Source organism: Leptonychotes weddellii, chromosome 6 (genome assembly GCF_054177405.1).
Source record: "Leptonychotes weddellii isolate Sample4059 chromosome 6, ASM5417740v2, whole genome shotgun sequence".
NCBI classification, from domain to species: Eukaryota; Metazoa; Chordata; class Mammalia; order Carnivora; family Phocidae; genus Leptonychotes; species Leptonychotes weddellii.
This window is the reverse complement of record NC_138374.1, coordinates 85098540-85124110: the sequence shown is the minus strand read 5'-3', so window position 1 is coordinate 85124110 and position 25571 is coordinate 85098540. Positions and strand designations below refer to the sequence as shown.

Here is a 25571-nt window from a genome sequence, read left to right as displayed (position 1 = left end):
ACTGAGGGTTGCTGGAGGGGTGGGGGGTGGGAGGGATGGGGTGGCTGGGTGATAGACATTGGGGAGGGTATGTGCTATGGTGAGCGCTGTGAATTGTGTTAGACTGTTGAGTCACAGACCTTACACTGTAAGTTAAAATAAAGAAGAAGATAGTAGGAAGGGTAAAATGAAGGGGGGGAATCGGAGGGGGAGACAAACCATGAGAAACTGTGGACTCTGAGAAACAAACTGAGGGTTCTAGAGGGGAGGGGGGTGGGGGGATGGGTTAGCCTGGTGATGGGTATTAAAGAGGGTATGTATTGAATGGAGCACTGGGTGTTATACGCAAACAATGAATCATGGAACACTACATCAAAAACTAATGATGTAATGAATGGTGATTAATATAACATAATAAAATTTTTTTAAAAAGTCCCTGTCAATTTAGATGATTAGTAATTTATAATAGCTTTGACTCTATAGTGATGAAATTAGCCAGTGCTTTCTCTGTGTAAACCCATTTCAGGAAATCACAAGTCATGTTAAAAATACACACAACATAATAGATATGTGTGTATGTATTTTGAAATTATTCATCTATTGCAAATAAACATTTTTTTTCAAATCTTATCTCCATAGGAGGAGATTGTCAGTTTTTTTAACCTGTATTTCTGATGAAGAAATGATAATAGTGGATCTAATAAACTGTTAAAATAAAAGGGAAAGAAATTTGTCTGCGTTTGCTATGGGATAAAGCCTCAAATCTTTCACTTCTGTCTAGTTAACCCTTCATCTTCTCACCGTAATGTCTCCAGCCTTTCCCTGGCCTTTTTGGGTGCTCATTCAGGACCCCACTCCACAGGCCTTCTGGCCAACGTGCTGCTCAGGGTTTTTGCTTCTGCTTGTCATAAACAGTTGGGCTTAGCAGTTTCAGCCAACGGGCAGCTGCTAGGTCATGAGTAGAATTTTGAGCCCGTGGAAAGAAGACACTTTTTTGAGACAGACAGTAATAGGAACAGACCCTTTATGTGGTGCACCCTAGCCAGTGGGCACTCAGTGAAGACTAACTATGTTGATACCAAAGAACTAACAATGTGGTCTTGGAGATTGGCATTTCCAATCAATTCAAGTGTCTATCAGTTGAACAACCATCATGGCAAATCGATACCACATAAGCTTGGGTTCTTTGGTTTATATAGAAAGTTATTGTTTACAATTTGTTCCTCCTCAAAAGAACCTTCAAATCAGTGTCATCATCATCATCATTTAAGTTATTATATATACATAATATTTTATGCATATTATAATTTCATATCCAATTCAAATTCTAATGCTCTTAGAGTTTTAGGAGCTATGATTTTGCAATTTTTAAGGCTAATAATAATTGCAGAACCAAAAAAATGAAAATTGCATCATGTATTTCCTAAAATGGTAAAATTTTTGCAATTTAGGTTTTCTAATTATAATATTATCAATATATAGCTACACGGAGGTTTGTCCGCTCACTCCTTTTGAATGTTGTGTTACGTGAAACCTATGAGCATTTATTTTATTTTATTTTATTATTTTATTTCATTCCATTTGGATTTATTTTGCTTTTGTCTCCTGAGTAAGAACTATAATAAAATACTTAGGATCCTTGATGCCTTGGTTGTCTTTCTAAGTTTGAAAACTTTATTTAATCAACTTCATCTGTCATTTTATCTTGTTGAATAATGTTAAACATTCTCTAAATAATCCATCGGCTTTGTCTCCATCCTCTCCCACGCAGTCCTGGCCATGTTCCACCTCCAGTTGATTATCAAGGTTGCCCCTTCCTTTAGGAATAACCTTTAGACTGGCACCCATGTGTCACACTCTATATCTAGATGAAAGAAAGTGTTCCTGCCCAACATGCCTCCACAGCTCATCGATCTCTCTCTGGAGAAAGGCTGGTATGTGTCCTTACAGATTCCTTCTTTGAAAGATTTAAAACTTGATGCTGAGCTATATAAAGTCCTGTTTGGATAGCTGTGCCTTACAGAATGAGGGTCATGCCACTTCTGCATTTACAGAAAGGGCACACTGTCCTCTCCTACCATGAGCTGCACCGCCGCCCCCCCCCCCCATTGCATTGTGTAGAATTAGCTGATGGTTGCACTTGGCAAAGTGAAAACTCAGGCTCAGAGGAGAATCAGAGTATCAGTCAGGAAGTAGGCCTACCCTGTCCTTTGGAGACTTAGGCAGATTCAAGCTTGCTGGCTTTTTATAAGGAAATCGTAATTTTCAGAAAGTAGCAGTCTCAATGAGGACAGAATTCAGAGTGTGTTGGTGGAGGCCATAGCTGTTTCATTGCAAGCAGAGTGGACACAGTCAGGAGGTCACTACCATCTCTTCCTGGGCTTCCCAATGTTGTTCTGCCTTGGGGTGCTTCTGGAGAGGAGATGGGAGATGAGGTGATGGGAGAATGCCCTGGAGGGAAAGGTGGCAGTCACATTAGAGAGGGCCTGATCCCCCAACTTCCATTAACCCAAAGATAACTGACCCTCATCTCCACCACATTAGGAGAACTGGGGCAGTAGAAGTGTTCTTAACTTAGTATTCCATCAGGGTGATCTTGTGCCGTAGTCATGTGTAGAAGAACCCAATAATAAGACGTAAGTGTGGCTTTTTTATTTTTTATATTTTTAAAAATATCTTTAAAAAATTTTTTAAAGATTCACTTATCTTAGATATCTATCTATCTATCTATCTATGGGAGAGAGAAAGAGGGCAAACATGTCGGGGAGGGGCAGAGGGAGAGAAGCAGACTCCCTGCTAAGTGCAGAGCCTGACCCCGGGCTCTATCTCATGACCCGAGCTGAAAACCAAGAGTTGGATGCCTAACTGACTGAGCCACCCAGGTGCCCCCAGCTATTTTATTTTTTTAATAAACAGAATAATCTATAGTCATATTAATGAATTAGTACTTTTTACCATATATTTAAGCCTTATTAATATTTCTCTATTGTTTCATAATATGGGCATCTCAGGTGGGCCGCATTTACCATCACTTTGAAAAATGATAAAACTCAAAATTATGCCAGATTATATAGACATTCACTCTGTTTTAAAAGAATATATTGAATACTCATGTCTTTTAGGCATTGTAATATTGTGGTTTATAATAAGAAATATTTATTTGATCTTCAGCTAAGTTTCTGACACTGAGCTCCTAAAACCTTTGGGATTTCCTAAGTGATGAGAGTTATAAAGATGTCTTCTGTTGTGTTATGGGGTGACTTTTAGAAAGCCCTTAGGTCGCTAAGGATGACCAGGGAACCAAGCCTGTAATTAGAGGGTTGGAACTTTCTGTCCTATCCCCTAACCTCTGGAGAGGGAAGAGGAACTGAATCAATCACCAAAGGCCAATGATTTAATTAATCATGCCTATGTAATAAAGCCTCCATAAAATCCCAAAAGGATCCACACACCTTACTCTATGCTTCTCTTCCACTGGGCTTTCCTGAGTTAAAACCTTTTAAAATAAACTGGTGATCTAGTAAGTAAAATGTTTCTCTGAGTTTTATGAGCTCTTCTAGCCAACTAGTTGAACCCAAGGAGGGGGTTGTTCTAACCTTTCATCTCTAGACTGTGGGTCAGAAGCACAGTGACAACCTGGACTTGCCATTGGCATCTGAAGGGGGGGGGCAGTCTTGTGGGGCTGAGCCCTTAATCTGTGGGATCTGATGCTATCTCTAGGTTAGAACTGAATAAATATTTTGGTGGTATGGGAAAAACCCATGGATCAGAATTGGTATCCAAATCAGAGACCTTCATTTAGAATTTAAAGTAGCCAGAAGTAGAAGTTTGCCTGTGAGAATCCTTAGTCCTCTAAACTTTAATTTGTTATACAATGTGTGGAGATCAGCCTCGAAAATTTGTTGGGTGAGGAAAAGGGAAGGAGTAGCAGTCTATTCTAATTATCATTATACATTTAGGTAATATATATTTTGCAAGGATAAAACATCAGAATAAAAGCATATTCATAGTCTTTCTTAACTTTCTGAGATACAATTATTTTTAAAAATTAAGCTCTTTGGTTCAAATTCCTTTGGCCTAGGGGTGAACATTTTTGGAAGGTTTGATAAAATTCCATTTGGCCACATTAAGGTTTTCCAAACATATGGGGGAGGTAAATAAGATGAAGAATAGTTTAAAAAAGTATATTTCAGCAGTTGAGAGAATTTCAGATGCTCACAGATAACTTAAAAGCTTTCATTTTAAAAGTTAGTCTAGATGTAGATATTGATGTATTCTTAAATTCATGTGCTGTTTTTAGGGCAGAAGCACTCAATTCTGTATTGAGTTTGTACATGGGTTTATTTCTTATAGCTCTGATTATTTTTTTAATGTTTTCATTTTACAAAGGCGAAATAAAAGAATCATTGCACAGAGTACTAGAGCATGAACTTGAAGCTAGGTAATGTTGATGGACTAATTAGAGAAAAAGGTAGAAGGGCAATTGTTTTGTTTTAATATCATGGATAAATGGCTGGGTGGCTGAACAGATGGATGGGCAGACAGGCAGATGGTTGGATGGGGAGTTACTGGAAGTCACACATAAAAGCACTCAGGAAAAAAATACAAATCCAAGTAAGTGAAGATGATGTTTTTATGAAGAAAGCTTAAATTGGCTCCTATTTTTTAAAGCTCTCTACTTCATCTATTGTTAATAAAGAAAAAGAACTCACAGCATACTTTACCACTAGTTATGGTCTATTACTGTGTCCCGAAGATTCATGTGAGAGTCAAAGACCATGCACGACCTCTTAGCTTAAGAGAGGCAAGAACATGACCATCAGAAAGCTGGTGGATCATAGTAAAAAAGAGAAAAGTTGTGCTGACTCCCATAAAATATATATTTTACCATTCACGACTAGTTACTAAAAACAAATTTCTTAGTAATGCTGATTAAAGAAAAATCAAGAATTAAGTGTTCACATCCAAATTCTTAATTGTCAGTGGCCATTTCCTATTTTCCACCTGAGGGTTTAACAAATTCCCTAACAAGGATAATAGAGTTCACAAATGCTGGGAACAAGTATTATAACAGATACAGTTTTATTTGTAGTTTAATAGTCCAGAGCCATAATCCCTTGTCTACAATTTGGAGGTCCAAAACACCTCTGAAACCAAACAATTTTTTATAAGTTTGTGGCAAACTCAACTTACATGAGACTGTTTATGTAGTCTTTATTCATCCCACTTAGTATGAATGTTCATATGTTTACTGCAGAAATGTTAACATGTTTGATTACTCCATGCTATGTCAGACCCATTTGGTAGTGTTATGTACCATCTTTCTGTCTGAAATTAGAAGGGTTCTGAATTCTGTAATCCATCTGGCCCCAGGGGCTTGGGGTAAAGGGTCACAGAATAAACAGATATCTGGCTGACTGAACACTGTACTCACCGGTCCTGATTCTACTCCTTCTAGAACCACACAAATAAATCCAATCCCTTGTCCATGTAATGGGTCTTCACATATTTAAGGTTAGCTATGAAGAGACTCTCAAGTTCTCCATCACCCTGATATAACATTCCTTGTTCTTTTAATTGTTCTAGAATCTCTTTGGATTTTTCCGATTCATTCATCCATTCATCCATAGAGCTTCTTGCCCAGCCTGGGCCACATCGTCTCTTATTACAGCTGTGTCCTTACTGCCACCATGATCCACACAACCAATCACACTTCTTAACACTCCCAGTATCAGCAAGGCCATACCCTTCACCTTTCTTGCTCTAGGAGAAATTTCCTAGCTGGACTATTTAAAAATCTGTGTTCTCCAACCTAAGGTAGATTCTCTAAGGAATGGAGATCCTGAGATAAATCCTGGGAAATATGAGGGGGATGAGAAGTCAAGAATGCTTTTATTGCAACTTTTAACTGTCCTTTATAATTGTCCCCTGTGGTGCCTTCTTCTACTTTCTTCCAACTCTGAACACCATTTCTGCATTCTTCTCTGTGAACTTTTGACTTGTCCGTGTGTGTTACTGAAGTCATTCAACAAGTATTTATTAAGTGGCTACTATATGCCAGACACTGGAGTTGTAAACCAAACCAAATCCTGATCTTCTGAATCTAAATTAATAAACACCAGGACTGATAGAGGCTCTGACAAAAAGTAAAGTAGGGTGAAGGGAAAAGTGAGTTGTAGGAGGTGATGGTCTGACTATAGAGACTTGAGGAAAGTGAGGGAGTAAACCAGTGGATACCTGGAGACAGAACATTTCAGACAGGGGGGGAAGGCAAGTACAAAGCGTGAGGAAGGAGCATGTGTAGGGAGGAGGCCGAAGTTGCTGGAACAGAGTGAGCAAGGAGAGAAAAGTGGAAAGTGGGTGTGGAGAGGGGTATGCCTGGCAGGCAGGGTGCAGGAGGGGCTTCAAGAAGGAGAGCTTAAAGGAAGAACCATGTGAAATGCTGCTGGTGTTCACATGAGGGAGGTGAGAACCAAGAACTGACCTTGGAATTGGAAGGGGAGGGAATTGATGGCATCCACGAGAGCTGTCTCTGTCCAGTGGCTGGGTACAGATGTCTGATGGGAGCAGAAAAATGGAGACAGTGACCACAGGAGTTTGTGCATAGAAAGGGTCAAAGAGAAAAGAAGGTCCAGCTGGAGAGGAAGGTGAATTAGGGTTTTTTTGTTTTTTGATGATGATGGGATAAACAGCATATTTTTAGCCAGATAGGAATAATCCAGGAGAGTAAATATCATGACCCTTGTTCTTGTTCTCCCTTAATATGTGTGTTTCCTTGATCCCATTCCTGCCTTGTATCTCCCACATCTTCCCCTTAATTAAGCTGTACTTCCTCTTGCATAATTCTAAAGCATCATGATATAAATAGCTTTCTTGTACTCTTTTATGAGTTTTACAGGGAGGAAATGTGATAAACTTTCTATAAACTAATTTCCATGTCTAATAGCCCTTGAATTCCTCCCTGCAACAACAACAACAAAAAAAAAGTCTTTAAAAAATAGGATCCAAGGTATTCATACATGTCATCTTTTGCTAGAGAAGTGTCAAAACAAAAGTCATGGTATATATACCAACAGCTTAAGTTTATATCTCACTAGCTATAGTCAAAAATGTTTCTGAACCATATGCAAAAAAAATCACTGACATTAAGAAAATATCTTAGCATGTGGAAGTAGTAAAACGATGTTTGCATGAAAAATGTCAAATGTAGTAAACATTATTCTCCTGTAATAAAAGATTAATTTTGCTGTCACATGTGATTTTGTAATAGTTTTGGCCATCATGTATGACAGAAATTTGTTTTATTTGTTACCATAAATTTGTAGAACCAGGGATTGTCACATTACCATTTTATTAAGGAAATCTAAAAACCTTCAATTTGTACAGAAAGAACATGGTCACTCTTATGGGACTTATATAAAGGGCATATCAGCTGAGCTACTTTTGTAAATTCCATGTAAATCCACATCTAATATAGAATTAAAATAGTCTCTACTACAAGATCCATGAGAAAAACAAACCTCTTTTTCTTTTATAAATCAGAGATTTTAAATTAGTGGTGAAAAATATGTGATCAGGAGATTAAAAATCCTAGCATGTATATGAATGCAAATATTCCTATTTTCAATGACTATTAAAAGCTTATTGTCTAAACATTTTAAAAAGTTCTAAATAGTACCTTCCAGATTTCTCAGCTTTTTCTCATGCCATGTTAAATTCCTTGTAGAAGAACGTGAAAAGAGGATACTCTTGGTTTGACAGGGTTTAGTTCAAGTTCTTTATTTACACAGTTGGAATGTGAACCTTGTTGTTGATTCCATGAAGCAACTGTATTTTCCTTCTTCAGCAGGGTAGAATGTCCGCATATCCAGCACTTGTCATCTACTCCTATTCAGTTCAGAGCATTGCAATGTGCTACAATTAAGGAAATATGCTGACTGTCCTGGATTTTTCACTTTTATGTCTGTATCAGATTAGATCACCAACAAGCACCAGGACATACTTGAAGAGTGTGTTGACTTCCCTGTCTTCAAAATGCCTTCACTGAATTATAGTTTAAAATTTATATTGAGGATTTGTGTAAAAAAAAAAAAAGCCATTGGAAAAGTTTCTCTTTCTTCTGTATTTTTAGATTTGTACTGATTGCAATTCACATGCCTTATTCAGAAAACCACATCAAAAATTTCTCCTAGAAATTAGATTCAAGAAAATGTGGTGGTAGCTTTGTTTTCTCCAGACAGTCTTACATGCTTTCCTTTTTCAGAGATGAACACTATAGCCTGTTGTGTTTCCATTCCTTCTTTTCCTTGAATAAAGTTCAAATTTTGTGCAATTATAGTACTTCTCCCTAGTATCTAATAAAACACATGTGCCCATTTTTTCTAAGTAGTTTCTCTTCTCAAAAATCATTTTAAACTGCCACACTTTATATGTTCAGGGTTTTAAAAGATGCAGTCTTGGGCGCCTGGGTTGCTCAGTCATTAAGCGTCTGCCTTCAGCTCAGGTCATGATCCCAGGGTACTGGGATGGAGGGAGCCTGCTTCTCCCTCTCCCTCTCCCCCTGCTTGTGTTCCCTCTCTCGCCGTGTCTCTCTCTGTCAAATAAATAAATAAAATCTTAAAAAATAAAAAATAAGAAAATAAGATTCAGTCTTTAATAATCAAATGCTTCTAAATAAATAATAAATATAAATTAATATAGTGCATGGAAATATATAAATATATGATAAATATATACATGGAAATAAATAGAAGATATCAATGGTTGTATATTTCATCTTTCCCATGTATTTCTGTAGTGAAAGGCGCAATGTAGTTCAGTGGTTAAAACCAGAACTGTGGAAGTTGATTTTTCTGTTTGACTGGATTTGAACCACAGATCTGCCACGAATTGGTGTATGACCCCGAGCAAGTAATTTGACCATTTTAGGTTTCAGTTTCCTCATTGTAGAAGTTGGGTAACGATAGTAGCTACTCCATGGGGTTATTTTACAAGATTTAAAGGAGATAACATCCGTAAAACCCTTTTAGCCCAGTGCCTGGCACATAACAAGTCCTTAGTAAGTGTGTTAGAGCTACTGTGATGAGCCAGGTGCTGTGCTGGGCATGGGATATGGAGAAGAAGGACATTCCATTCTCTGCCTTTAAGGAGCTTACTTCATAGTGTCTTTTAAGATGCTCATTCTGTGGAAGCTCTCTAAAAGGAAAGAGATACTGAACTTGGGAAGTAAATGAAGATCATCTATCCCAATTTACTTCCCATTATAGGAATACCATTTTTACAGTACTAATAGGTAGACATTAAGCCCATGATTTTGTACCCTTTCTAGTGGGATTGATGGGGAAAGAGAGCAGACTCTGAAGTTGACCAGATTATTCATTCCGTTATCGTATGACCTCAAGAACCTCTCAGAGTCCAGGCTGCTCCTTTTCAGAAGAGCATGATGGCATCTCTCATGCTTTGTTGCCAGATAGTTGGATGAGGTGGTGAACATGAAGCAGTCACTCACTGTGTCTGATACACCATTGTCTTACTGTAAATGTTCACTTTCTTCAAATAAAGATTCTCTGTCATTTTTTGGACATCTGTGATTGCTAGGACAGTTTTCTCCATTCTCAGATTAAAACAGTCTCTATATAAATTTTACCACTTAATTGTGCTTGATCCTCTTCAGTGGGATGCTTTTTAAAACAGAAATGTAACCATATGTAATGACACCCTGTTATCTTTTTGTAGTATACTTGACCATTTTAAATTCATCATTTCTCTTTCTAGTCTGCAGACATCCCATTAGAGATTTCTTTAAATGCTTTGTTGAAAAGAAGATTTATCACATCTATGTCATTTATCTTTTCTACTAACCTAGGAGCTAATAAGAGTTAGTGACATGATTTCATGTGGAATCCTTACAGGCTCCTAATGATTCATATAATGTATTCATATAATAATTCAATTCATATAAAAATTTAGTTTTTCTTTAAGATGGGAGAAAGTGAATATGATACACTAAACTATTTCATAAATTTTATGTATATTCATTCAACTACATTGTTATTTATGGATGGAATTACAATAGTAAATCAGTAAACTCAAAGGTCAGGTCAGATAGAACCCTGCATAGTTTACTCAAAGTGTGAATTGAACATCCAGACTCATTGCTGAAGAGTTTACTGGAAGAAGGAGACAAAAACAAAAGATTTAAATCGAAGTCCTAGTTATTTCTCAAAATTTATCCCTGTGAATTTTTTAGTTTATCTTTAATTTCCCTGTTCATCACTCATTCATTGTTATTTTTTTTCCATTTAGTTATTTTTCAAACATCTAGTAAATACTTACCTGTGTCAGCTTTATTATTATCCCTGGGAATGTAAAAATGAATGTACATGGTCCCCTAATCTCAAGGAATTTACAATTCAACAAGGCAAAAGACAGATACATGAATAGCCTTAAGTCTTTAAAATAAGCCTTCCTAGAGGGTCAGATACACTTTCTATAGGAAAGCTATTTCTATAGGATAGCTATTTTTGAGCTTAATTTGAAGGAGCCATGGAAGGAAGAGAAAAAATGGATAGACCCAGAGGAACAGATTTAGCAAAGACCTCCCATGGGGTAGAGAGTGGTTCTGCATGGTTAGAGCTCAAGGAACATTGTAGAAACTAAGGAGAAATTAGTTAGGTTAGTTGTAAATGGCCTTGAATCCCATGAATAAGTGGCTCCGATGATTCCCATGTTTTGGATACTTGTGAAGGATGGATTAGACCAGTGTGGAGGCCATTCTGTGGGGTGTGGCAGTGGTCTAGATGACATAAGGAGAAGCTTTGAAAAACAATCAGGGACAGTGGAATTTAGGTTGGGAATTTAATCATTTAGTAATGATTAAAAATCATTACTAAGGAATCATTGATAACAGAACTTGTTAACCATTTGCATATATATGGAGGACTGGTGAGGAGGGAGAGAAAGGTTTTAGAGGCTGAATGGTTACGGATAGTTATATTCTTAACCAAGGCCCACGTGGGGGAGGAAAGAAAAATGTCCACTGGGATCTGAAGCTCAGGGGAAAGATCAGAACTAGAGACGTGGATCTGAAAGTCTCCATTGTAGCTGGAATTATAAAGTAGAGATTGCCTATAGATACTACAGAGTCAAGATTAGACCTTGGGTATGGGGGAGAAGTTTAGCAGCAAAAGAGATCGAGGAAGCTTGTTCTGAAAAATAGTTGGAAAACTCAGAAATTCTCCGAGGACCAACAGATAAGAGAATTTAAAAATTAGGGACTAGTTAACCACTTCAGACTGATTACTGTGGTGGAGGGTAAAAACTAGAAAGTGCTGGTGGGTTTGCCAGTTAGGAAAGGATTAACAACTTTTATTCCACAGAGGGGCGGATGTGAATGATGATTTGTGTGTGTTGGGGGGAGGGCGTGTTTGCTTTGAAATGAGAGCATAGTGACATACATCCATACCCATCTTTTGTTATCTATAATCATTCCAACACTGTAGGAAAAGTTTTTTTCTGAGGTAGCTCATCCATGAATTGTAGTGTTCTACATTTATAGAATCTCAGACAGCCACCGAAGAGATTCAGACTGTAGGGATCAGTTTGATTGGTTGAATGTGTTTTCTTCTGAATAAACGATTCATCTCTTCACCCACCTATACCCTCTAGGAAACACTGATGTACATTCTTTCTGCTTATTGGCTTTATGTTTAACATATATTTGCAGTTTTTAGAACACAAACATAGAACATACGTATCTGTCATGGAATCCTAGATTTTAGACTATGAATATTTCTCAAAATTCAGCTACAGTCATTGATAGAAGAGGCCAGCACACACCACGTGTTACCGTGACGTGAGTGCAGTGTGATGTGTGAGGCCTCCATGCCATCCCCTCTGCACTGTGCATGTCCTTCAGCTCACACTGAGCACGTCCTTCAGCTCGCACTGAGCCATGCTCCTGTTGCATCCAAGAAACTGAAAGGTATTCTTAAAGCTTGGTTTCCTTGAGTCAAGGGCACTTTTGTGTTCATTCTAATTGTTCTCCATAACCATTCGAGGTAACAAATGCAGTGTTCTCTCTGAAAAGTCGGAGATTGTCAGTGATGAAATTCAGAAATTCACATGGGCCTGACAAAACTGAAATTCTTTTTACTTGAGGGTAATGATAAGTGACATTTTTGGTTGATTTTTCCCATTATATTGTCAGGGGTTTTGTGGTATTTTTTGTGTATGTATTTTAAATCATGGAGGTTATAAAGGAGAGAAAGACAGAGCCAGGAGTAACCTCCCTCAGATCACCTTTAATTCCAGAAGGCATCTAACACCTACTTCTAGCTTGACCTGGAGAGGGAGACCCACAACTTTAAAGCTGGCATGCCTAACCAGCCTTTGTCTACAGTCTCCCACTGTCCCCCTTCTCTGTGTGTATATATGTGTGTCTTTTTTTTTACCTTTCTCTTAAAAAAGTTGTAAATTTGTTGGCAGACATGATGGTGTTGTATTTCAGTGCAGTACATTGTGAACGGGTAATAATGATAATTATGTCTACTGTTAGCTTATTATTCTGTGTATCAGGACCTCCAGCCTGTGACATGCCCGCGCCGGGCTGCACTTACTTCTCTCACAGGCTGGAGACTCCAGCGAGGAATCAAGCTACTCCCAGCAAGCCTCGTTGGAGCCAGCAGGAAATGAATCTGTCTGCCACAGATTCTTATTCAGACCAAATTATTAATGTTTAGTGGCAGAAAAGTGACTCCCTTTCTCCTTCCATTGAATGATGAGGGCATATCTGTTTTCTTGATAAGATTGTGGCCAGCCTGGCTTTTGCTCTAGAAGGTAGATAAAAATTATTCTGCCTGCAGGCCTCAGGGATGTCTGGTTTCTTTTCTCTGTTTCTGTGCCAGAGTGTATCTCCCTTATTCATCTCACAAACTGTCTTTAAACTTAATCATGCTGAACTTTTTGTATATGTTTGCCTGACAATAAATGGGTCTGGGGATGCGGGGGACAGTGCAGAGAAAAATACATCTTTATTAGGAGAGAAATAAGAAACCACTCTCTTTGTTTAGAATAACCCTTAGGTTAAATGTGCCCAGTTATATTAAGGACAAAATTTGAGAGAGTTTTCAATTTTTTTTGAAAAATACCAAAATAAAAATAATAATTGGAATGCAAATTAGTTTTAGCAAATTCTGTGATAAGAAGTATTCTTTCATTCTACCACCTACCTCTGTCTTGTCTCTAATATAGACCTTAAAAACATTTTCATTCTCCTGGGCTCAAGTTTTCTATGCTTCACAACTTCTAAATTCATAACTCCTTAAAACCAAATGAAGTTTTTACAACTTGGGATATTTGTATATAAGGAATAAAAAATCCTATAGATGTATTAAGATCCATTTATTTTCTTTTTCAGGTTACATGTACAGCTTTATTTTTTAGAAAATAAATTTAATATAAAAAAATTTTTTAAAGTAAATTTAAATATAAGCTTTAATGCTTAAAGATGTTTTGTTTTTCTCTGGTCACTTTGCCCTGGACCGAGAAAACCGTTTCAACTGAGCGATCATCTCAGAGTCCTATTCTTCACAAAATACTTGCCTTCTTATCCTGTCAATGGTTCTCTGAAGCATCACAAAATCTGTCATTACCAATTAAGGGTGTCACACTTCTTTACCTTGATAAGCTTGAATTTCAGGTTTTACATTCATTCCAGCATCACTTTCCATCTTTGTGGAGTTGGGTGGTGCAATATGACGAGCAGTATAGTGTCTTAGAACCTTCTACTCGTAGACATTTAGAGCGGTAAAGCTCTGCCTATCTGTAAGTCAGACTTTGGGCCTCCCCAGCCTTCCAGACACAGCTGGGACCCCAGAAGTATGTGGGAGGCATGGGGCTCATGAGGGAGAAGCCCTGTGGCACCTGCCTCCAGGTCCAGGAACTCTATTCGTTCAGCCAGATTGAACTCAGTCTTAGAGCTCTAATTTGAAGCCTATTTAAATTAGCTTGGTTATCTGGGTTTCCCCTCTAGAGAAGATAGAAATTATTGGAAGAAGATAGAGTCTTTACTCAAGGCAGGCATGCTGGCGCCAGCAAGATGTAATCACAACCTGCCGTTTTGGCAAGAAACAGAAACCTGAACAAGTGGACTCAAAGGAAAGTAAAGTGTGAGTGTTAGATCCATACATGGGCGAGCCACCACATAGGTATCTATCTTAGGAGGCCTTGAGGATAGCCCTGTATCAGCACATTGCAATGGTGAAAACATGGGCCATCAGGTAAAAGTTAAATCGTTCCATTTAAGAGAAAAGTTTGATATTTTTCAGAGAGACTTCATTCAAAATTGGTTATATAGAGTTGGTCCTTGACGGGATCAAGTTTCTGTTTCCTGGGAATCACACACTGATTCACACCACTCTTCCCGATCATTGCCCGAACCAAACTTTGCTTATGACAAAAATTGTTTTGTTCAAATTGGTCACCTACTCTGTTTGCCAAACCTGATTCCATATATGTCTCCTGGTTATTTCCTATAATTAAATTCCCCCTTAAAAAATAAAGAATGCCTCATATTCTGATTACTTTTGGTCCTCCATTTAAGGAATAAGTACATAGTTTTGATATTTATTTGGCATAGTTTTGTTTCTGAACTTCTATAGGCAATAAAAGCTATTATAGCAAAATATTAACATAAACATCAAATTTTATAGCCATTATATACCACTCGGTATCCTTCTCTTCTGTCTAAAAAGTAATGCTATATTTCCTGTTTTCCAGTCTCTGCTTTTCTCTGTTGTTTTTCCAAGATCACTAAAGGTGATGAGTGAAGAGTTTTCATTATCGTATGATTTGGTTTTGCTCAAATTTTCTTTCTGTAATCTAGATTTCTAATTGGAAGGTGCAGCTGTTAAATAAGGCTATCAAAGATGTCATCTGAAATTTTTTACTTGCCTTTTTAGTTCTCTGGTAGGGTGAAATCTTGATTAACAGATGCCCTGGCAGTCCCCTTTGTTGCGAAGAGAGCCAGATTCAAAAGAACATGTCTTCGTGACTCAAGCATTAGAGCTTTGTCTACACACCATCCACAGCCCTCACCCTACTCGGAGTTTAAACTCAAGTGCAGGCAATACTTGGAAGCCAATGACTGTCTTCTTCCACCTAGCCTTGGCTTCCTCTCTCCCCTTTCTCTATAAAGGAAATATCATCCCTCTTTTGACTCCCCACTTCCTTTCCAAACAGGACATAGTGGTCATTTTTATTTATTGTCTGAAATGTTATCACCACCATGCTTTTTCACTTAAAGCCTGTCTTGTTGCGAGATATACATCTTTTCCTACTCAGCCTAAGAAATTTTCGGCATGATTGAATGAGGGGTGAGGCGGGAGGGAAAGAGCATGGACCATGTACAAGGAGTTACTCAATAGGCCAAACTTGGCCGAGCAGCTGATGGGCCCGCCACACTCGCCCAGATGGAGAGCGAGCAGGAACCTCTCATATGGACTGCTGCCTCAGCCCTCTTCTTCCCGGCTTCTCCTTCCTTATGCTCCTTATTTCTGCCAACTCTGGCAGTGTATCTCACCTCCGGGGACACATTCTTTTTTCCTGCCTAAAGTGTGGAAAAAATTTCTTGTTGTCAGAGTTTTGTTGAAATAAAATTGGCATTTGGAAGACGCCACATTTGCTGGGAAGCTTAGGAGGGGCACTACTCACAAAGCGCTGAAGTGAGCAAGTTCTCGGGGTGTGGGCTGGGACCCGGTGTGCCCTGGGAAGAGAGGGGGTGGGAAAGCACGGTGTTCGGGGGCTCAGTGTGGCTGCCCAGTCCAGGCTTCAGGGGAGTCCCTCCATGCCAGGGTGAGTAGTGTGGCCCAGAGGCCGTCTTCCTCCCGTTCTCTGGTGCTGCTTAGAAGCACACCCCTTTCTCTACCCCACCCCCCACTGGTGACTGCCACAGAGTAAAATAGGTCCGGAAAACTGTATTTTAACATATGCTCCATGCTTGTGCTTCTAAATCCAAAGAACAACTACTTGAGGTCCTGGTGCTTAGTTTCTCAGCTCCCCACCTCATTTATTTGTGCCTGGTCTTGAGGTGCCTAGGATGCAGTGACTGACTCACCCCAGCCATGTGCATCAGAAACCGGAGCATAGACAGCCAGCCCCAACCCCGGCCTCTGGGGTTGTGGAGATCCTATGGCAGCACAGGGGAGCGGGGTGTATGTTCTCGAAGCTCACTGGGGTATCCTTGTCTCACTTGGCCTTCGCACATGTTCTTCTGTATGTATTCTTCTTTCATCCTCCACCCCATTTCCCCTTCCAAGAAATGTACGAGCAGTTAAGATTTCTCTTTGAAGCAAGGCTCCGCTGTCAACCTGCTCCAGAAAGATTTCCACAACCCCTACCCTCTTGGGACATGGCTGGACCTCTACAAACCTAGGTGGTGGTGCTTTAGGCACATTTGTACTTGCTTATGTGTGTAGCTCTCCTATTAGACATTGAACTTAATTGTCCTTATAAAATTGAGCTGAGCCCAGTGCCTGGCCTGGAGTTACTGCCCCATAAATGATTGTCAAATGAAGGGATGAGCTAGATCTTGTGAGGTTTCCTTGACGCATGTTCTCTTTAGTTTTTGTTATCTCTGCTACAAGGAACGGTTGAATTTGTTTTTGTGTAAAATTAAATATGTTTGAATTAGATTTGTCTTCCTGTGATCCTTAGAAAAATGTGTTTTAAAAATAAAATAAATATGATAGTGAGAAAATTAAGATGCTTTGGTGATCTAAATACTTGTGAAGTACACTTTTTTTTTTTTTTAATGTTACAAAATACTTTAAAGAGTTCCAAGTAAAGTTAAGAGGGGATCTACTGGATTTTGGCTAAGTGCTAAACAAAAAAAAAAAAAAAAAGTTTTTTAATTCCCTGTCCAAATATTTCAACTTAAATTTACTGGTAGCTCTTTCAGAGGCAAGATGGGAACTCTGCAATCCTTTGTTTGTTATAAAGGAAATGCTTTTGTCTTCAAATATTTGGAGGAAGGATTAAAGGCAATTTATGACTTGGGTAGAAAGTAATAAAAGTAGTAACAATGGAGTGTCTTCTGAATTGTCATCATTTTCTGGAATTAATAACAATATCAACTCAGCAGGCATTTTACGTCCAAAAGGAATTACTTTCATGTGTCACGCTTTAACGTAAACTCTTAATACCAGTCCTGTAGCTGCTGTGTGGGATCATTTCCTTCATTCCACTGTTTAAAACCAGTGTTCGTTCAGTTGTACGGCAGAGGAATCCTGCCATCAGATCTTTTACCACAGCGCTCAAGAAACATATTTATAATTCATTTCTTTCAGGAAATAAACTTCAAGATCTGCATAAAAAGTCTTTTATTAAGATAAGTCACAGCTTTTTTAGTTTCTCCAGGAATACTCCATTTTTAATTCCCAAGGGAAATCATAATAATAAATAAATTAACCTAATAGGTTATTTTCCTTTTTTATGGGACCCCTTTTTATTAGTATAATCCTACTTTACAGATTTCTTACCAGTTGTTTAATTAACGCAATCGCATATACTTTTTTTTTTTTTTAAGATTTTTTTATTTATTTATTTGACAGAGAGAGACACAGCAAGAGAGAGAACACAAGCAGGGGGAGTGGGAGAGGGAGAACAGGCTTCCCATGGAGCAGGGAGCCCGATGTGGGGCTCGATCCCAGGACCCTGGGACCATGACCTGAGCCGAAGGCAGACGCTTAACGATTGAGCCACCCAGGCACCCCAATCGCATATACTTTTTATAGCATTTTACAATTTATAAAGAACTTTATTTTTTAATTTTTTTTATTTTAAAGATTTTATTTATTTATTTGACAGAGAAAGAGAGGGCACAAGCAGGGGGAGCGGCAGGCAGAGGGAGAGGGAGAAGCAGGCTCCCCAGGGAGCAGGAAACCCGATGCGGGGCTCAATCTCAGGACCCTGGGATCATGACCTGAGCCGAAGGCAGTTGCTCAACCAACTGAGCCACCCAGGCTCCCCATAAAGAACTTTTTAAATAAAATTTTTTTGATCTTTGCAACAATTCTGTCTAGTAATAATAATAATGCTATTATATATTATTAAGCCCTTTTACTATTTGACAGAATACAATAGTCAGTGGTATCAGGACATTACCCAGTATCAACTAGCAGATCCAGAACTCAGTGAAGATCTTACCTCCAAATAACATCCTCTCTTAACTGTACCTCTGGTAAATTCAATGCTGTTTTCCTTGGGGTGTGTTTTTAAAAAGAACTCCCAGAAGTGTCAAAACATTATTATTGCACACATTCTAGTTTCTGTTTTCCAATAAATGGTTGGTTCTGTTGCTTAATGAAGCTCAGTTTTTTAAACCCTGCCCAAGTATTCACTTTTTTGGTGAGTGTGACGTGGAAAGTAAATCTGAGATGATTTTAAAATAAGCATATGAGTTTTTGTATGATACTGTTTATTTAAGTATTTTAATGCTTCAGATTTATGTAATGGAACCACTCTCAGTACCCTCACCTGAAAATGAGGGATATTTCCTTAATTTCTTCTACATAAGACTCCCTTAACATAGGATGAAATGTAGATATAACATTTTTAATGTGTTTGTAGATCATTCCATTCGACATCCTTTGATTCCAAGATGAGAACCCCTGGATGAATTAGCCTCTAGCTCTAACATTCAGTGTTTTTGAATCAAATGTCAGATAATGTTCCTGTGTATGTGGTATTATTTTCTCCAATAACTCAAATCCTCAATGAGTTGATATTTGCTCACCTATCATAAGGTGGATTGCAGTGATCCGTATAGGTCTTTGCTGAAATACATGTGTCTTCTCTCCACCCAGAGTAAAAGAAGCCGAAGAGGTGTGCAGGCAGAAAAAGGGGAAATCACTTTATAAAATAAAACCAAGACATGACTCTGGAATTGTAAGTATTTAACTCTTCTCTTTTTAACTTGTGATTTGCTTTGGCTTTTAAACACTGTTTTCACAATATATACAAACTCACATAATAACATTTTAATTATTTTCCTCTTCAGTGTGAGAGAGATTCTCTCTCTCCTTTTCTTTATGCCTTTAATCAGGCCCGAAAGGCTAAGAGAATCTCAGGATCTAGCATCCAAAGCTTAAGAATTAAGAAAAATCTACTAAGGGAATGCATATACCTAGATATGTGTGTGTTGGCAGGAGTTGGGGGGCAGTTTCTCACTTTCTCCATTACACAAGCATCACCAGCACAAGGCTGCATTTGAACCCCGAGTGGCTGTTATCATTGGATTAGCACCATTGGGATCTAAAACATGATGGGAAATGCCAAGTGTAGTATTGTCCTTTGCTCAGACTGGGGGGCTCAGACCTGGCGTGTACCCGTATGTGGCTGTTTAACAGTTGTCAGCCAGTAGGCTGAGTTTAACAAGCTAATCTAAGCTTCCTCCTTGCCCACTTCTTTCTTTAAAATGACATATTGTGCATCCTGGAAGGCAGGGCTTGGTAAAAATGACAAGTTTTCCCTTGTGATGCTGTCAGTATTGTTTTAAATGTTTTGAGGGTGTATCACTTGGTACCACAGGGATAAGTAAATGATGCTGTTCTAAATGAAAAGTTGGGTTAGGCTTAAAATAGGAACATTTTGAATTGGATTAATCTAATGTAGTCTAAGTGGAAAAGATCAAAATAACCCAGGTTGGGATATGATTAAACTGATTAAACCCTATTTAGAAAAAGGAAATATATCTTCATTTAAAAGATATTTTCCCTTTAGTTTCTCTATATCAAAATTAGTCTTCTCTAATGACAGGTATTATATTATGGTTTAGTTTATTTTCTTTTTGATTAAAGTACAACCTTAAAGGTGCATTGAATGAAGAGGAATAATTATTAATTAACCTCAATCATGCCATTATAAGCATAGAAGAGAATTAAATCGTATTAACCATGAAACGAAGCAGCCAATTCAATCTTCATATTTATGTATGTGTGCATAGAATTGAGAATGAGAAAGGTGAGTTGGCACTTTTTCATGTTGGTTAGATGCTAAAATTTTAAAGCTTTTTTTTTTTTCTCAAAAATATTTGGTGATTTGGCTGGTGAAAATTCTTTTTTTTTTTAAAGATTTTATTTATTTATTTGAGAGAGGGAGAGATAGCGAGAGAGAGAGCATGAGCAGAGGGGAGAGGGAGAAGCAGGCCCCACTGAGCAGGAGCCCAAAGAGGAGCTCGATTCCAGGACCCTGGAATCATGACCTGAGCTGAAGGCAGCTACTTAACCCCCTGAGCCACCCAGGCACCCCTTGGCTGTTGAAAATTCTTAAAGATAAAACAGTTTACTTATATCTTTTTCCTTTATGGGCTGGTGGATCTTTAACCTTTTCCCAGAGAATTTGATCCAAATGAAAAGATCTTGTTTGAGCTATTCTAAACTCCGTACATTTTTTAAAGTTCTTCTTTCTAACTATAACTCTTATCTGGTGCATTTATTTTCAGAAAGCAAAAATAAGCATGAAAACCTGAACAATGAAAAGCAGAATGAACATGAGTCACTGTAACCACTTCCACAAAATTCAGCTGACCTGAGGATGGGAAGAAAACTACATCATTTTGTTCATTTTTCCTCTTGACCTCTTGCACAATCTTTGTGTTTTCTAGACAGTTCACTGATTGTTGAATTTTACTGTACATTCATAAAAATGCAAAAGCAGTAGACCAGTGGATAATTTGACACCTTTTCTTTTTGTAAAGTTTATGGTATTATATTGATAGACCAAAACAGCATGTATAAGAGGCAATATTTGCATTAATGCTGAACATGCTAAATGTTAACCTAAAATTTACTTTCGTGAGAATATTCCTTATCCCAGCAAAACACTTTCCTTTCTACTGACAACCAGTACTCCATGTCACTGCATTTAGATTTATGGTTAAAATGTTATTTCTAGTGAATTGTTTGTATCAGTTACATGTCTACATATAAATTTTCTATTTTAAAATTTAAGTACCATTTATATATCATGATCAAGGCTTTCCCAATTCTTGGGTTGCTCTCCCTAACTATATATTTGTGAAAGAAGATTATCATTTTTTACGCAAGTCAGATAATGAATAGAAGAAATATAGCAAAAGGTAAACCCTTTCCTATAAATCATCTAATATAGGCAGGAATCAGAGTTTTAAGTTTAATGAGGGCTTTTATCAGCCTGTGTTCTCTGAGACCCTACATAAAGCTAATCTTCAGCTAAAATAAACTAAAGGTGTGCCTCTATAACTTTACCATTGGCCTTCAAAAAGAAAACATGACTCAATATTTTGAAGGAATTTAAATAAATGATGCTCATAAAATTGCCAAACGTGACTAATTGTTGGCCAAAAAAGGGGAGTGGGTAGTAAGTTTTTGGATGGATTGGCATCTGTTAATTAAACGTACCGGCCTGAGTATTTTTACATGATTGGGATTGTCTTTATGTGTTATAGCAGGTGATTAAAAGCTGTCAGATGAATATGTAATGATTGGTTATCTGAAGGAGCTTAGGAAAGGATTTTCTTTTATTTCACTTTGAGGGGTAAAAAAAGTAAATCTCCCACTCTTTGTGAGAGGATGTTAAAGTCATCTCCTGATGCATTGTGATGGTTTTGTCTAACACTAATAGGTAGGGTTTTTAAAAATTCTTTTGATGATATTTGTTGGGGGTTATGGTTGTTGATATTTCTTGCTATTGGAAACCAATCATGGAAAGCAACTTAAAAAAGAAAATGTTCCGAATCATAACTATATTTGCGTTTATGTAAAGTATGGTCTCTTACCTTTTAGTTTGTAATTTAAGTGCAAAGAAACAGTAGTGGATTTTGGTTGTTGTTTTGTAGTCTTCCTGTCTCCTTCAGTCCCTCCAGTGTGTATATTACCATTCTTCACTGAAATAATAGGGCATTTAACAAAGATCGCTATGTGCAATACTGTATTTAGTGTTTCTATTTCAATTTTTCTAGGATGTTAATTTATATGAAAATAAAATGAATAATAAAAGAGTTCTGTACCTATTGTGTGTATATTGCCTAAGGAAACTTGCAAAATGCAGTCATCATATTTAACACAGGGGGAAAATAAGTTAGACTCTGTGTTTGAAGATTTTTAAAAAGTTCTTATTTCAAGTTTAACAATTGTTAGTAGTTGAGTATTTGAAAAAAAATTGAAATGCTTCTTAGGCAATCTTAAGGAAGAGGTAATTCCCACTTATGAACAGAAATATATCAATATTTGAGAAATCCTTTTCCCAAAAGTTAAAAGTTAGACGCAAAAATTCACTGGATACAGATTAAGTGGTGAAGGGCTATTGGAAGATGATAAGGCCAAAGGGAAAATAATGGTGCAGATGGGATGTATATAGAAGAGGAAATAAGGAATGAAAACTAAGCACTCCACTACTGGAGAAGCATGACAAGAGTTTTCTTACTCCATAAGTAAGCTTTGCGTTTGGGTCTGATCATTTTTCAATATAAACTCTTTTATCCCCTGTACATTGACTTATCATCTACTTTGTGTCAAGGCATGGTGCTAATAACTGCATGTTTCAAAGATCTTCATCAAGTTGGGGAGGGGGAGAATATAAAGCAACAATTATGGATCATTGTAATGTCCAATTCAGAGAGCACAAAAAGCTGGGGAGCCTGGCTGGCTCAGTTGGTAGAGCATGTGACCCTTGATCTCAGGGTCGTGAGTTCAAGCCCCATGTTGGTAGTGGAGTGTACCTGAAAAAAATTACAAACAGAGAGCACAGAAAGCTAAATCTAGAGGGATGAGTGGGTATTAGGCAAGTGAAGGGAGAGAAGAGAAATCTGCAGTTGGAAAGACAGTGATCAAAGACACATCCAAAACATCATTTCGTTTAGGAGTTTTACCTAGTTCAGATTAGATAGAGGGAAGGAGCAGAGCATAAAGTTCAAGAGAGAATGGTGAAAGATGTTGCTAGAGACATAGAAAAGAATTTTATAGTAGAAACAATGTAATTTTATGACAGTTTGGGGTCAAGAGGATCTTAGAATCATCTAGGCCCTTCCTACTCACAGTAGGCAGTACATCAGCAGCACAGAGAGCACCTGAGAGCTTGTTCGACAGGCAGTCTTACAAGTTTTCCAAATGGTTGGTGAGGAGCGGGTGATGATGCACTTCTGAGAGAGGTAACAAACTGAGGGAAAAAAGGCATGGAAAACAGATCCAAAATAGTCTACCACACCTGTGGAAGAATTAGTTCTACATCAAGAAGAAGAGATAGGGTGTGAGGCAGGGTAAGTGATAAGGGGCTAGGGGTGAGATCAGGGGCTAGATCACAGAAGTCTTTAATAAGAGGAAACAGTATGTAGTACACTGTGGAGCCAGTAAGTTATTTTAAGGTAGTAATGTGAACTGGTTTGGGTTTAATAAAGCCCATTCTGGTACCAGTGTTGAAAAGTATAAGCCTGGAGGCCAGAACACCTTTAAAGAAACTGTTGCAACAATGAATCATGGAACACTACCTCAAAAACTAATGAGGTACTGTATGGTGACTAACATAACATAATAAAAAAAATAAAAAGAAACTATTGCAATTCAAAGAAGAAATAGGACTTGATCACAGTAGTAGAGTTGGAAACTTGGCGCTGAAGAAAAGGGTATTTTAAGGAGGTAAAATAGATATGAGAACTTCTGAAATCTTTACATGTGAAAAACAAGAAAGCATGTTGAATTTAAGATGACAATCTGGTTTCTTGCCTGGGTTATCTGGCAAAGTATGTCTCTGTGCATCAACAAAGGTGATAAGAGGAAATGCTTCAGTCAAATTTCTTCAAAAATGTCAGTGTCTTAGAGAAACCTGATAAGTCTATCAAGAAAAGCAGCTCCCAAGTCTTTATCTCCCCAAATCTGCTTCATTTTCTTCAGAATACCTGATATTATATAGTTAGTTATTAGTATATAGTCTGTCACCCATTCAAGTTTAAATCCAGAAAGACAGACTTTTTTCCTTCAGGACTAAATCTGTAACACTAAAAGCAGTATTGTGGGGGCACCTGGGTGGCTCAGTCATTAAGTGTCTGCCTTCGACTCAGGTCGTGATCCCAGGGTCCTGGGATTGAGCCCCGCATCAGGCTCCTTGCTCCGTGGGAAGCCTGCTTCTCTCTCTCCCACTCCCCCTGCTTGTGTTCCCTCTCTCGCTGTGTCTCTCTCTATCAAAAAAACAAATAAAATCTTAAAAAAAAAAAAAGCAGTATTGTGGCACTCAATAAAGATGTACTTATTTAATGAATAAATAAATTAGAGGAAGAGAAGGGAAAAGTTCAGGGCTGAAAGGGAATGAAGAATCCATAATGTGTGCTGGACATGCAGTTGGTATGTCTAGTAGCTGGAAAATACTGATGAGGAACTCATGAGACAGGTTTAATTCTGATTTTGATGTAAGAGCCACCTATATTCGGGGTGATAGTTGAAATCAGGGAGATTGTTGAAACTGCCTGGGAAATCGGGAACAGATTTTTAAAAAAAAATCACTGAGATGGGGTTGAAACAAGTGTTGAAAAGACAAACAGAAGTAGAGAGGTCACAAAGGGAACCTCAGGAAGATTAACCAGGGAATTAAAAGCAGAGAACCATGATGAAGTAGTATTGCAGAGGTCAGAGTAAACAGCACTTCAAAAAAAAACACTCTCTCCACTGTCACCATCCTTTTGCCCTTCAAACATACTACTATTGTAAATAACAAATGTAATAAAATATATATATAATGGATTGACTTATTCAATATTCTGTCTAAAACTTTTAGAGAAGCAGTGTAGAAAAGAGATTTAAAAAAACAACAAGACACATGAGTTCTGGAGTTCTATTCCTGATATGACTGAGTAAGCTTCTAAGAGACCAGATAATAACTATAAACTCTGAACAAAATATAAAAACCACTTGGAGGCCCTGGTTAGTGAACAAAGGATGCAGGTTCTGGGGCCTCAGGGAGGATGGAACCAAAAGACAACCGACAGAATGGGAGAAGATATTTGCAAATGACATATCAGATAAAGAGCTAGTATCCAAAATCTATATAGAACTTCTTAAACTCAACACCCAAAGAACAAATGATCCAATCAAGAAATGGGCAGAAGACATGAACAGACATTTTTCCAAAGAAGACATCCAAATGGCCAACAGACACATGAAAAAGTGCTCAACCTTGCTCGGCATCAGGGAAATCCAAATCAAAACCTTAATGAGATATCAGCTCACACCAGTCAGAATGGCTAAAATTAAGTCAGGAAACGACAGATGTTGGCGGGGATGCGGAGAAAGGGGAACCCTCCACTGTTGGTAGGAATGCAAGCTGGTGCAGCCACTCTGGAAAACAGTATGGAGGTTCCTCAAAAAGTTGAAAATAGAGCTACCATAGGATCCAGTAATTGCACTGCTTGGTATTTACCCCAAAGATACAAATGTAGGAATCCAAAGGGGTACGTGCACCCCAATGTTTATAGCAGCAATGTCCACAACAGCCACGTTGTGGAAAGAGCCAAGATGTCCATCAACCGATGAATGGATAAAGAAGATGTGGTATATATCTACAATGGA

The 25571-nt window shown here is 38.0% G+C and overlaps 1 protein-coding gene across 1 annotated transcript in view; it reads left to right on the top strand.

Annotated features, from left to right (window-relative positions):
* LOC102746294 (formin-2) overlaps positions 1–22013 on the top strand; it is a 140041-nt gene extending 118028 nt beyond the window's left edge. The window contains exons 7-8 of the mRNA XM_081824512.1: positions 18843–18924; positions 20480–22013. Coding sequence (XP_081680638.1) covers positions 18843–18924; positions 20480–20506 — 109 coding nt within the window. The 3' untranslated portion in view covers positions 20507–22013. The remainder of the gene's footprint in view (positions 1–18842; positions 18925–20479) is intronic.
* Positions 22014–25571: the final 3558 nt, after the last annotated feature.